Source organism: Amblyraja radiata, chromosome 4 (assembly GCF_010909765.2).
Source record: "Amblyraja radiata isolate CabotCenter1 chromosome 4, sAmbRad1.1.pri, whole genome shotgun sequence".
In the NCBI taxonomy this organism is placed as follows: domain Eukaryota; kingdom Metazoa; phylum Chordata; class Chondrichthyes; order Rajiformes; family Rajidae; genus Amblyraja; species Amblyraja radiata.
In genome coordinates, this window is record NC_045959.1 from 24,496,181 (window position 1) to 24,510,001 (window position 13,821).

A 13,821-nucleotide genomic window follows, 5' to 3' on the forward strand; every position below is an offset into this window, starting at 1 on the left:
TCTCAGAGTTATTCTGTGCAGTGGAGAGAGAACTAAAAATAGTTGACAAGTTAACTACATAGTTTCTGGGTGTGGCACTGAAAAGGAATGGAGGTGGCCTCAGTGAGGAGTAAAGGAGACAGAAATAATCCAGGTAGGCAGCAGCCTCCTCCACTGCATTAAATAAAAAGAGTCCAGTTGTGTTATACTCTGAAGGTCGATAGGATACATACTTTCGTCCACTACAGAGGCCCACGTTTAAGGAATGGCCCTGGGATGCTCAGTATAGGCACAGTTTTCTGAAATGAAACCCCATTGTCATTTGCTTTATTTAAAATTGTCTTAACAATTAACTTAATGATACTGATTCCACCCCAGGCCTGACAGAAACTAATGGATCCTTAGGTGTCCGACATCTTCACTGCCCACATCAGCCAGTCAAGCTCTGAACTGTGATCTCGGTGGGACAATGGGATAAAAGAATTAAGACTTTATTTATAAGCATAAAAGTACAACTATTTTCAGAATAAACAAGTATTAAAAATTCCCCGATTTTGTCTGCGAATTACATTATGTGCACATTTCAACAATTCAGTAACTACAAAATCAAACCTTAATTTTGTATTAATTAGATGACGATGAAAGAAGAGTCTATACAGGAATGAAAATGTCAATAAATAGATTATATTGTACCTCAAATTAATAAATAACATGAAAATTAAAACAAAAACTGCAGATGCTGTAAATCTGACAGAGGGTTTTCAACATGAAATGTTTATCTTTGTTTCTCTCGAACACATTCCGCCTGACCTGCTCCATCTTCCACGATTTCGGATCTTTTATTAATAAGCAATGGAACTGCTCTATGTTGCACTGTCTGTGAGAGAGTTGGTTGAATATCTCAGACGAGCCCGCGTTGCCAGCTTTTGCCTTAGCTCTCGTACGCCAGTCATTAGTTCACGCTCCTTTCTTTCTCGATCCATTCTTCCTCTGTCTAAAGACACTGCAGTAAAAGAAAAATAAACACTGCAATCAGAAAGGGCTATATCGTGTTCATTGGTCAGCAATTAACAAAGGGCCTTCATAGCACTAGCAACAGATGGTTACATCCATTTAACCGTATTTTAGGAATATTTTTGCAGCAGGATAGGATAATAATAATAATAATAAATTTTATTTATGGGCGCCTTTCAAGAGTCTCAAGGACACCGTACAAAAATTTAGCAAGTAGAGGAAAAACATGTATGCGGAATTAAATAAATAGTAGAGACATGACTAGTACACAAATTAAAGACAGAATTCAATTCAAAACACAATATGAGGCAATTCAAGCACAGATGAAAAGGGAGGGGGACGTGGGGCTAAGGATAGGCAGAGGTGAAGAGATGGGTCTTGAGGCGGGACTGGAAGATGGTGAGGGACACGGAATTGCGGATCAGTTGGGTGAGGGAGTTCCAGAGCCTGGGAGCTGCCCTGGAGAAGGCTCTGTCCCCAAAACTGCGGAGGTTGGATTTGTGGATGGAGAGGAGACCGGCTGATGTGGATCTGAGGGACCGTGAGGGTTGGTAGGGGGAGAGGAGGTCAGTGAGATATGGGGGGGGGCCAGATGGTGGAGGGCTTTGTAGGTGAGGACCAGGATTTTGTAGGTGATCCGGTGGGAGATATGAAGCCAGTGAAGTTGTTTGAGGACTGGAGTGATGTGATGCCAGGATTTGGTGTGGGTGATGAGTCGGGCGGCTGCGTTCTGGACCAGTTGGAGTCGGTTGATGTAGGTGGAGCTGATGCCAAGGAGAAGTGAGTTGCAGTAGTCCAGTCGGGAGGAGATGAAGGCATGGATGAGTCTTTCAGCAGCGGGAGGTGTGAGAGAGGGTCTGATTTTGGCGATGTTGCGGATGTGAAAGAAGGAGGTTTTAATGACATGGCGGATGTGAGGCTCAAGGGAGAGGGTGGAATCAAAGATCACGCCAAGGTTGCGGGCCTTGGGGAGATGGGGAGACAGTGGTGCCGTCGATGGTGAGAGTGGGGTTATTGATTTTGCTGAGTGTGGATTTGGAGCCTATGAGGAGGAATTCTGTTTTATCGCTGTTGAGTTTGAGGAAGTTATGTTGCATCCAGGTTTTTATAACTGACAAACAGGAGTTGATATGGGAGAGGGGGGGGGGGGTTGTGGGGGGATTTGGTGCCGAGGTAGATCTGGGTGTCATCAGCGTAACAGTGGAAGTCCAGGTTGAAGTGGCGGAGTATCTGACCAAGGGGGAGGATGTAGATGATGAAGAGGAGGGGGCCGAGTACGGAGCCTTGGGGAACGCCTTGAGTGACTGTGGCTGTAGCAGAGGTGTGGTTATGGAGAGAGATGAAGTGGGATCTGTTGGAAAGGTAGGAACAGAGCCAGCTGAGTTCAGAACCTTCAATGCCAAGGTCCCCAAGTCTGATAGAGAGTAATCCATAAGGTTGAGATCTTACGGAGAAAGCCATATAGCCAGTCCCTTGGTCTTTCAATAAAACAATGAAGTTTGCTGACTATTTTTAAGTTTTGCAATTTAAAAGCATCAATTGTTAATTTGTTCCAGTTAGATAAAGGGAAGAACAGAAATATCCTTGATCCTACATTACACCAGTCACAAGTTTCAAAAGTACTACAAGGTATTTTTGATCATCATAATGTGAAAAGCAGCTTTTCCTGTCCATGCTTTAATGTACATTAACATGGATTTTATAATATATTAAAATTAACATCACTCATACCAGAAAATTGCAAACTATAATATTAAAATGTAATTTAGGAGGACACATTTGTAGTGAGACCACAACAGGCAAAAAAAAGGCAACTAAATGATGCTGGAGAACTGGTAAAACAGACTGAAATAGTCTGTCATCTGTCTCGTGTTGGGTGAATATGTTGTACAAGGGATGGAGTCTGTTTTCCAATCAAGTGGCTTTCAACAAAGCTAGCTCATGGAATTTGTACATTCTACAAGTTTGTAATATGGGGATATTTGATCATATGCATATTAATTCTTTCCTCACAGTTCATTATATTTTACATGAGATGGAATATTTGGAACTAAACAGTGAATTTTCACATTAGTAACAATCAATAAATGTTTACACTTTTGCTTTTGTCAGGGCACAAATCTACTTGCTTGTGTTTGTGCAATGCATTCGTTAGTGACCACTGCTTTCACATGGCTGTGGGACTTCAGTAGGAGTGTTTACCTCTCTGCCCAGAAGGACTGACTAGAAAGCTCTCCTTGTGTGCATTGACTTAAGACATCAATATTTATTTGATTACACTTGTATTGTATAACAATGGTTACTCCTAATTAATAAACCAGCAGAAATCAACATTGTAAAAGAGATGACAGAGTCACTGGAAGCAAGAAGATGCTTCAAGGTAGAAACACACTTGTAACAAACTTCCAGTTCACACACAAATGCATCATTTTGGAAAGGAATAGAGGCAAAAATCCAATTGAACAAAATACACGGCAGTACAGTGATTTGGAAAAATATATATAGTTGTGAGCAGGTTGACACCAACTTCCACCACATGCTCACATTGAACGGATGAGTCAAATGTCATGTCATTCAAACAAAGACTGGTAGGATTTTGGTCCCCACTGCCCAGTAAAAGATCCCTTCCTTGCTTCATTGGACATATGGTTCTTGAGTCATAAGGCCTCACTGAAAAAGAGAAAAAGAATGGCAAATCATTGTAAATGATTTCAATGTACAAATGTTCTAAAAGTAAGTTAATATCATAATTGAAGCATGAGCATTATTCAGTAATTAACTCGGTAATTAACCAGGAATCGGGCGGCACAGTGGTAGAGTTGCTGCCTTACAGCGCCAGAGACCCAAGTTTGATCCTGACTACGGGTGCCATCCGTACGGAGTTTGTACGTTCTCCCCGTGACTACGTTGGTTTTCTCCAGTTGCCTCCCACACTCCAAAGATGTCCAGGTTTGTATGCTGATTGGCTTCAGTGAAAATTGTAAATTGTCCCTAGTGTGTAGGATAGTATTAGTATACAGGGAACGCTGGTTGGTGCGGACTAGGCAGGGTCTGGTTCTGGATCTTTACTCTAACTATAGGGTGCCATAAATCAGCAACATTGTGAAATGGTTTGGCCGTTTACCAGATGGATCGTGGGGATTTCTGCACGCGTGATCATCGGATTCCGTGTCTTCATTCGCTCCATCTGGCAACAGCTGCCGCCTCCAAGAAGCAGCATCACCTTCACCTTGCTGCCATGCTTCTGGCTCAGCAGGTTTTGCAGCAACCTTGGTCCACTGTGTAAAGAAACAACATTTGAATGGGCTTTCAGAGCGAGAGTGAAATTAAACTGAACACCCTGCTATGACAATTCACCCCTCAAATCAAAGCAACTGTCTCCCTGAATAGTTTCAGAACTCACTACGCAGAAATAACACAATTTCTCCCCTAAGTTGAAGAATTTGTGTACAGGCATTCCCCGACCTATGCAAAGGTTACGTTCCATGAACTCTTACTTATGTCAGATTTTACGCAAGTTGTAATTACCATCCCAATCTCTTGCCCAAAATAAGCCAGTGAGGGTATTAACTGTCTCAACAGCGTCTGAGGCACTTTTTGTGGGGCACTGTCTGCAGGGTAAGCACTACTGCCATTGCTGGCTTGTTTCTGATGTAAACTTGAGTGATCATATAATATTGTAGAAATTACAAACTACTTTAATTGAACTAGGGACAGAGTACAGAATTATATATGTAATTGCATATTGTGAAAGTCAGGGAGTGTCTGTGCTTTTTTTTTCTAGAATATATACTGATATAGCTTGGAAATACCAAGTATTAAAGAATAAAGCAAAAGAAGAAATCTTTACTCATTACAAATGCAGTTGGAAAATCCAGGCTGCCTTCTGTCAACTCAATCTAGAAATATTTAATCATTTGAAGTTGAGCAACATACTCACGTTGCCTTTGAGTAGAAAGTTTTTCTCATTCTTAGTGTAGAGTAGAGGTAAAAATAAATAATGGATATACTTAAAGCACCGGTGAATAGGAGACCATTTTACAAATTTCTCCCACGTTTGCAGTTGAGATTACCTGCTGGTCTTCAAATCCCTTCATCATATCAAACAGCATGGCTTCTTTTTCCTTATTCTTCCTGGCAAGGCATTCCAATTCTGCTTGGGATTTCTGCTGTTTCAAACTAAAGTCCCTTTGCTTGCTCAGCATCTGTGCCTGCCAATCCTTGTTGTTGGAGAGCTGATCAGTTCCAGCCAGCTCTTCTACAATGTTCTGATCAAGAAAGTAACAAGTTCATTCAATGTTCACATTTTCTATGAGTTTCACAAACCAGTGCAGAACTTCAAAATATTTACAGTTTCTGTGGATTTAAACACTGTGGGGAAAGCACTAATTCTGATGGATACTGCAGCAATACCATGTTTGATAGTCCCTAATCCACTGTTATCCAAATTAAAACTAATAGACCAATAACAGTACAAAGAGTCCAAACATTGATACCTGGATAAGGCACAATATTAAGAACAGCTTGCTTCCCCCCCCAAACAACAAATCTGATAATGGTAGCCCAGATGAAAAAATAATCAATTTCTGATATACAGAAAATTCATATTGACTTATTTCTATGTATCTTTGTAATGATAAATTAGAGAAGAGTTCACCAGATCATTTAATTGGATTTTGAGTCTATCTTCGGTTTTCAAAGTTTCAACAACCTACTTGATTGCTTGTCTTGGAAAGAAAATATAGTTTGAAATGTAACTATTTGCGTTGCCTGTTATACTATCAATTCTATTGGCACAATAAAATGCATATAACAATAAATATTATTTTGTATCTACACTGGTTTAAGATGCAAAGTATTGCAATGATTTTGAAGAAAGAAGTTGCATATTGTGGCAGCACCCTTTTCGTGAAAGATGTTTATACTGCTGAGAGTGCACAGAGACGATCATACACCTCTTTGTGAAGAGGGCATTTGCCCTGAATATGAATAATAAAACTAGAGGGAGATGCTGAACTGTAGCTATCAGTCTTTGGAAGGAACTGAACACAACCACATCCCACAGTCTCATCGCCCAATGTCTGTTCTTCACCTTATATTCCTCAACATCAGGACATTGGTCCAATTCCAACTGGTTCTTGAACTCTTGATCTTCAATATCAGCTTTGATCCAGTTAATGCCCAGCTGTCCTTTCACCTTCTGTGTCACAGCTTCTTGCTTCTTGGCAAGTTGCTGCAATGTGGTATAACATGGAGTTAAACGTTATTCAAATACAAGTGTACTTTAATTATCCATAAATCCGTATGATCCATTATATTTCAACTTGATTATTTAAGCGTGACCCAACTGAATGTATATACAAACATGTCAAATAGAACATGGTCGCTATTAAATATTCAGGATACCTTCCAAATGCTGAGATAGCAAGAATTCCAGAACCAGGGGCCACAGTTTAAGAATAAGGAGTAAGCCATTTAGAACGGAGATGAGGAAACACTTTTTCTCACAGAGAGTGGTGAGTCTGTGGAATTCACTGCCTCAGAGGGCGATGGAGGCAGGTTCTCTGGATGCTTTCAAGAGAGAGCTAGATAGGGCTCTTAAAAATAGCAGAGTCAGGGGATATGGGGAGAAGGCAGGAACGGGGTACTGATTGGGGATGATCAGCCATGATCACATTGAATGGCGGTGCTGGCTCGAAGGGCCAAATGGCCTGCACCTGCACCTATTGTCTATAATGTTTGCATTTCCTGTTTTGTTTTTCTTCTTAAATTGAGCTATGCTTAAACATGAGAGACACAAAAAAAAGTGCAGATGCCGAAACGTTGACCAAAAAACAAAGTTCGGGAGGAAATCTATGGGGTCAGGCAGCATCTATGGAGGGAATTGACTTTGGGTCAGGTCCCCTTTTTCAGTGTGATTGGAGCAGTGGGGGAGAGAGCTGAAAAGGATGGGCACAAAGGGTCTAATTCTGGCAAGTGATAGGTGGATACAAATGATGGGGGGAGAGGGGGCAATGATTGGCAGATGTGTGCTGTATGTGACAAAGGTTGGAGGTGAAAGAGTGTCAGATAAGAAAGGAAGAGTAAAATTTAAAGGGTGTTCCTCCTGCACTTTGTATTTTATGTTTAAACACTATATGCACTCAAAAAATATGATCTAATTTTAATTTAACAAGAATTGCAAAAGCACATTTATTCCAATGGAGATAATCAGAGAAGAGTCAATGTTAATTTTATTTCCACACTTAAAAATTAGAAAGAGATGGAGAAATAACACTTCACTAGGCAGTTCACTATAAAACAATAGTTGAGTTCCTTAGAAAACTCATGTAATAGAATCGCATTATAAAGACCATAGTGTTTACAGGGGAAATGGGTTAGGGGCTGAGAGTTTAGGACTCACAATAACAAAGTTATTTTTCTCTGCAGGATTTAAAAAAATAAAGCTGTTTTTACTGCTAGCTAAAAATACTAAAGGCTACATGTTACATTGTTTAAGAGAGTATTGTTGCACAAGTGTCAATAGAAGCAATTGCTTCTCAATTTCAATGGCCACCCAGTTAAAATAGGAGCTGTGTCATAGGAGACAATTGTGTCCGATTACTGTGGAGACGTTACATGGAAATTGTTTTCTACCCATACTGTTTAAATCCAAGACAGCTCTTTTTCTGCTTGTCAATTTCCAAAGTAACTTTAAAGTGGTTCACCAGTTCATCAATCGCTTTATATCCAATTGGTATTATGAATACACATATTACACATAAGCTTAATTGTCACACTGACATTTCCCTCACACCATAGAATGATAGCAGTACAAAGGGCAATTCATACTTGCTCAAATATTCGTTTTTTCATTTCCAGTTCCATATTTCTCACTTTGATGTCCTGAATTAATGCGGCAGTTTCCTTGTCCCGGAGAGAAATCTTAAACCAAAATGATAGACAGGTTTATGTATAAACATAAAGTGAACAAGTACACAAACATGCAAGATACAGATAGGTTTGATGAGAACCCTTGGTGCGGTGAGATGGAGACTGAGTCTAGGTTTCTGCTTACTTACATGCACAGTGGGATTGAGGGGCCGAATGGCCTACTCCTGCTACTGATTTACAATGTTCTTCATTGGTGAATACCATGGCATAAATTTATTTGAAGTCTACAATACCAATAATACTTGGGGGAATAAAAAAGTTCATTCAAGTGCCATATCACATCATTATTGAATAGACTCAGAACTGCTGTAGGTTTGGGAGCAACAGCAGCAGGAGATTAGCAAGAGATACGACTGATTGGCTCTAGCCCGAGTGGGAGGAGAGAAGTGAGTCAGACGGGTGAAAACAGTTAAAGTAGAGGACAGGCAGACTTTACTCAGAACTGCTGTAGATTTGGGAGCAACAGCAGCAGGAGCTTAGCAAGAGATACGACTGATTGGCTCTAGCCCAAGTGGGAGGAGAGAAGTGAGTCAGTGCCGGGAAAACAGTTAAAGTAGAGGCCAAGGACAGGCAGACTTTACTCAGAACTGCTGTAGATTTGGGAGCAACAGCAGCAGGAGGTAGCAAGAGATACGACTGATTGGCTCTAGCCCAAGTGGGAGGAGAGAAGTGAGTCAGAGGGGTGAAAACAGTTAAAGTAGAGGCCAAGGACAGGCAGACTTTACTCAGAACTGCTGTAGATTTGGGTGCAACAGCACCAGGAGTTTAGCAAGAGATATGACTGATTGGCTCTAGCCCAAGTGGGAGGAGAGAAGTGAGTCAGAGGGGTGAAAACAGTTAAAGTAGAGGCCAAGGACAGGCAGACTTTACTCAGAACTGCTGTAGATTTGGGAGCAACAGCAGCAGGCGTTTAGCAAGAGATACGACTGATTGGCTCTAGCCCAAGTGGGAGGAGAGAAGTGAGTCAGTGCCGGGAAAACAGTTGAAAACTGAGGAATTTGGTTTGTAAATTAGTAAATCAGGCAATTTATCAGTCAATTTAAGCAAGACGGCTCTTAGCGAGCGGCAGTGAGTGAGCGGCCCTGTGAGTAAAGTGTGAGTCTTTGGCTCGAGAGTCTTCGGCTGAGGAGAGGAGACCACGCAATACGCTTGAGAGGTAGAGACGAAAGAAGGAGATGTCAGGCAAGCTGATTCAGTGCGATGCTTGCAGTATGTGGGAGGTCAAGGACACTGTTGGTGCCTCTGGCTGCTACAAATGCGAGAAGTGCATCCAGGTAGAGCTCCTGAAGGGCCGTGTTGGGGAACTGGAGAAGCAAGTGGATGACCTCCGGTTCGTCCGAGAAACGGAGTCGTTCCTCGACAAGTCCTACAGTACGATTGTTACACCGAAAGTACTGGAAGAGAGAAGGTGGGAGACAGTGAGAACGGGAGGGAAGCATGGAATGCCAACGTCCCCGGGTGTTGTACCTCTTGTGAACAGGTTCACCCACTTAGAAGCTGTCGGGACAGAAGAGGTGTTTACACTGGGCGGCGGACTGGCTTGTGATGCGAATAGGGCTGTTGAGCCAAAACCAAAAAGGCCTAAGGCAGGGAACGCCATTGTAGTGGGAGACTCCATTGTGAGAGGTACGGACAGGGGTTTCTGCGGCAACAGACGGGATGCGAGGATGGTGTGCTGCCTTCCTGGTGCCAGGATCCAGGATGTCACGGACAGAGTGCAGAAAATCCTCAAGGGCGAAGGTGAACATCCGGAAGTGGTAGTGCATGTCGGCACAAACGATGTCGGAAAGAAGGGGATGAATATTCTGCAGCGTGACTTTAGAGAGCTCGGAAAAATGCTGAAAAGCAGGACCTCCAGGGTTGTTATCTCCGGTTTGCTTCCAGTTCCTCGTGCTGGCGAGAGCAGGAACAGGGAGATACGGGACCTGAACGTGTGGCTGAGGAACTGGTGCACGGGGCAGGAATTTAGATTCTTAGATCACTAGGATCTGTTTTGGGGTAAGGGGGAACTGTACAAAAGGGACGGATTGCATCTTAACAGGTGTGGGACCAGCATTCTGGCAGGCAGATTTGCCACTGCTACACGGGTGGTTTTAAACTGAATAAGGGGGGTGGGGTGTCGAATGGGATAGTGGAGGATGGAGTTAAAGGGAAAGGGTTTCTTAAATGTGTGAGCGTAGAGACAGAGGGGTGTAAAATGAGGGTAGAAGCAATAGGTAGCAAGGTGAAAAGTAAAAGTGGCAGGCAGACAAAACCAGGGCAAAAATCAAAAAGGGCCACTTTTCAACATAATTGTATAAGGGGTAAGAGTGTTGTAAAAACAAGCCTGAAGGCTTTGTGTCTCAATGCAAGGAGCATTCGTAATAAGGTGGATGAGTTGAATGTGCAGATAGCTATTAATGACTATGATATAGTTGGGATCACGGAGACATGGCTCCAGGGTGGCCAAGGCTGGGAGCTGAACATCCAGGGATATTCAATATTCAGGAGGGCTAGAGAGAAAGGAAAAGGAGGTGGGGTAGCGTTGCTGATTAGAGAGGAGATTAACGCAATGGAAAGGAAGGACATTAGTTTGGAGGATGTGGAATCGGTATGGGTAGAGCTGCGAAACACTAAGGGGCAGAAAACGCTGGTGGGTGTTGTGTACAGGCCACCTAACAGTAGTAGTGAAGTTGGAGATGGTATCAAACAGGAAATTAGAAATGCGTGCGACAAAGGCAAAACCGTTATAATGGGTGACTTCAATCTACATATAGATTGGGTGAATCAAATTGGCAGGGGTGCTGAGGAAGAGGATTTCTTGGAATGTATGCGGGATAGTTATCTAAATCAACATAGATAGATAGATAAATACTTTATTAATCCCCTTATTCAGGGGAAATTCTCATGTCCATACATGTAGAGGAACCAACGAGAGAGCAGGCTATTTTAGACTGGGTATTGAGTAATGAGGAAGGGTTAGTTAGCAGTCTTGTTGTACGTGCCCCCTTGGGCAACAGTGACCATAATATGGTTGAGTTCTTCATTAGGATGGAGAGTGACATTGTTAATTCAGAAACAATGGTTCTGAACTTAAAGAAAGGTAACTTTGAGGGTATGAGACGTGAATTGGCCAAGATTGACTGGCAATTAATTCTAAAAGGGTTGACGGTGGATATGCAATGGAAGACATTTAAAGACTGCACGGATGAACTACAAAAATTGTTCATCCCAGTTTGGCAAAAGAATAAATCGGGGAAGGTAGTACATCCGTGGATAACAAGGGAAATCAGGGATAGTATCAAAGCGAAGGATGATGCGTACAAATTAGCCAGAAAAAGCAGCATACCGGAGGACTGGGAGAAATTCAGAGACCAGCAGAGGAGGACAAAGGGCTTAATTAGGAAAGGAAAAATAGATTATGAAAGAAAACTGGCAGGGAACATAAAAACTGACTGCAAAAGTTTTTATAGATATGTGAAAAGAAAGAGATTAGTTAAAACAAATGTAGGTCCCTTGCAGTCAGAAACAGGTGAGTTGATCATGGGGAACAAGGATATGGCGGACCAATTGAATAACTACTTTGGTTCCGTCTTCACTAAGGAAGACATAAATAATCTGCCGGAAATGGCAGGGGACCGCGGGTCAAAGGAGTTGGAGGAATTGAGTGAAATCCAGGTTAGCCGGGAAGTGGTGTTGGGTAAATTGAATGGATTAAAGGCCGATAAATCCCCAGGGCCAGATAGGCTGCATCCCAGAGTACTTAAGGAAGTAGCTCCAGAAATAGTGGATGCATTAGTAATAATCTTTCAAAACTCTTTAGATTCTGAAGAAGTTCCTGAGGATTGGCGGGTAGCAAACGTAACCCCACTTTTTAAGAAGGGAGGGAGAGAGAAAACGGGGAATTACAGACCAGTTAGTCTAACATCGGTAGTGGGGAAACTGCTAGAGTCAGTTATTAAAGATGGGATAGCAGCACATTTGGAAAGTGGTGAAATCATTGGACAAAGTCAGCATGGATTGACAAAAGGTAAATCATGTCTGACGAATCTTATAGAATTTTTCGAGGATGTAACTAGTAGCGTGGATAGGGGAGAACCAGTGGATGTGGTGTATCTGGACTTCCAGAAGGTTTTCGACAAGGTCCCACATAAGAGATTAGTATACAAACTTAAAGCACACGGCATTGGGGGTTCAGTATTGATGTGGATAGAGAACTGGCTGGCAAACAGGAAGCAAAGAGTAGGAGTAAACGGGTCCTTTTCACAATGGCAGGCAGTGACTAGTGGGGTACCGCAAGCCTCAGTGCTGGGACCCCAGCTATTTACAATATATATTAATGATCTGGATGAGGGAATTGAAGGCAATATCTCCAAGTTTGCGGATGACACTAAGCTGGGGGGCAGTGTTAGCTGTGAGGAGGATGCTAGGAGACTGCAAGGTGACTTGGATAGGCTGGGTGAGTGGGCAAATGTTTGGCAGATGCAGTATAATGTGGATAAATGTGAGGTTATCCATTTTGGTGGCAAAAACAGGAAAGCAGACTATTATCTAAATGGTGGCCGACTAGGAGAAGGGGAGATGCAGCGAGACCTGGGTGTCATGGTACACCAGTCATTGAAAGTAGGCATGCAGGTGCAGCAGGCAGTGAAGAAAGGCAAATGGTATGTTAGCTTTCATAGCAAAAGGATTTGAGTATAGGAGCAGGGAGGTTCTACTGCAGTTGTACAGGGTCTTGGTGAGACCACACCTGGAGTATTGCGTACAGTTTTGGTCTCCAAATCTGAGGAAGGACATTATTGCCATAGAGGGAGTGCAGAGAAGGTTCACCAGACTGATTCCCGGGATGTCAGGACTGTCTTATGAAGAAAGACTGGATAGACTTGGTTTATACTCTCTAGAATTTAGGAGATTGAGAGGGGATCTTATAGAAACTTATAAAATTCTTAAGGGGTTGGACAGGCTAGATGCAGGAAGATTGCTCCCGATGTTGGGGAAGTCCAGGACAAGGGGTCACAGCTTAAGGATAAGGGGGAAATCCTTTAAAACCGAGATGAGAAGAACTTTTTTCACACAGAGAGTGGTGAATCTCTGGAACTCTCTGCCACAGAGGGTAGTCGAGGCCAGTTCATTGGCTATATTTAAGAGGGAGTTAGATGTGGCCCTTGTGGCTAAGGGGATCAGAGGGTATGGAGAGAAGGCAGGTACGGGATACTGAGTTGGATGATCAGCCATGATCATATTGAATAGCGGTGCAGGCTCGAAGGGCCGAATGGCCTACTCCTGCACCTAATTTCTATGTTTCTATTGTACCCTCAAAGGCAGCAGAGAAATAAACCCACATTTGATTTTAGTTTTAGTTTAGATTTGGAGATATAGTATGTAAGCAGGCTGTTCGGCCCAGCGAGTCCACACTGGCCAATAATTACCCTTTACACTAGTTCTACCCTACACACTAGGGACAATTTACAGATGCCAATGAACCTACAAACCTGCACATCTTTGGAATGTGCAAACGTAGACAGCACCCCTGGTCAGGATTGAACCTAGGTCTCTGGCGCTGTGAGGCAGCTACTCTACAGCTGCGCCACTATGCCCCCATGTGATTCTGTGGTTAAAACTCCCACTTCACCGCTGGCTACAGATTTGGAACGGCAAAGTCAGCTTACGCTTACTCGAGAACTATCCATTGAGTCTCTAAATAAAAAGAGTGGGAAATTGCTCTTACAGCTCTTGACGGCTGGTTATGGAGCAGCAGATACAATATGGCAAACTGCCAGGCAGTGTCTGTATAGTCAGGCATCACAAACTGGGGTGCATGAGAAGGTTGCAGTTGTCTTGCAAGGCTTTACAATGAGATCACCAACAGATGCTGCAGATCAAGGGCCCCGTACAAATCATTGTTAACTCATTGGT

General features: G+C 42.8%; 1 protein-coding gene across 1 annotated transcript in view; it reads right to left on the reverse strand.

Moving 5' to 3' along the window:
- Positions 1–454: 454 nt before the first annotated feature.
- tbc1d31 (TBC1 domain family member 31) overlaps positions 455–13,821 on the reverse strand; it is a 46,140-nt gene continuing 32,773 nt past the window's right edge. The window contains exons 17-22 of the mRNA XM_033019089.1: positions 7,825–7,917; positions 6,086–6,226; positions 5,067–5,261; positions 4,118–4,271; positions 3,538–3,663; positions 455–982 (exon numbers count right to left, since the gene is read on the reverse strand). Of these exons, the coding sequence (XP_032874980.1) occupies positions 843–982; positions 3,538–3,663; positions 4,118–4,271; positions 5,067–5,261; positions 6,086–6,226; positions 7,825–7,917 (849 nt within the window). The 3' untranslated portion in view covers positions 455–842. The remainder of the gene's footprint in view (positions 983–3,537; positions 3,664–4,117; positions 4,272–5,066; positions 5,262–6,085; positions 6,227–7,824; positions 7,918–13,821) is intronic.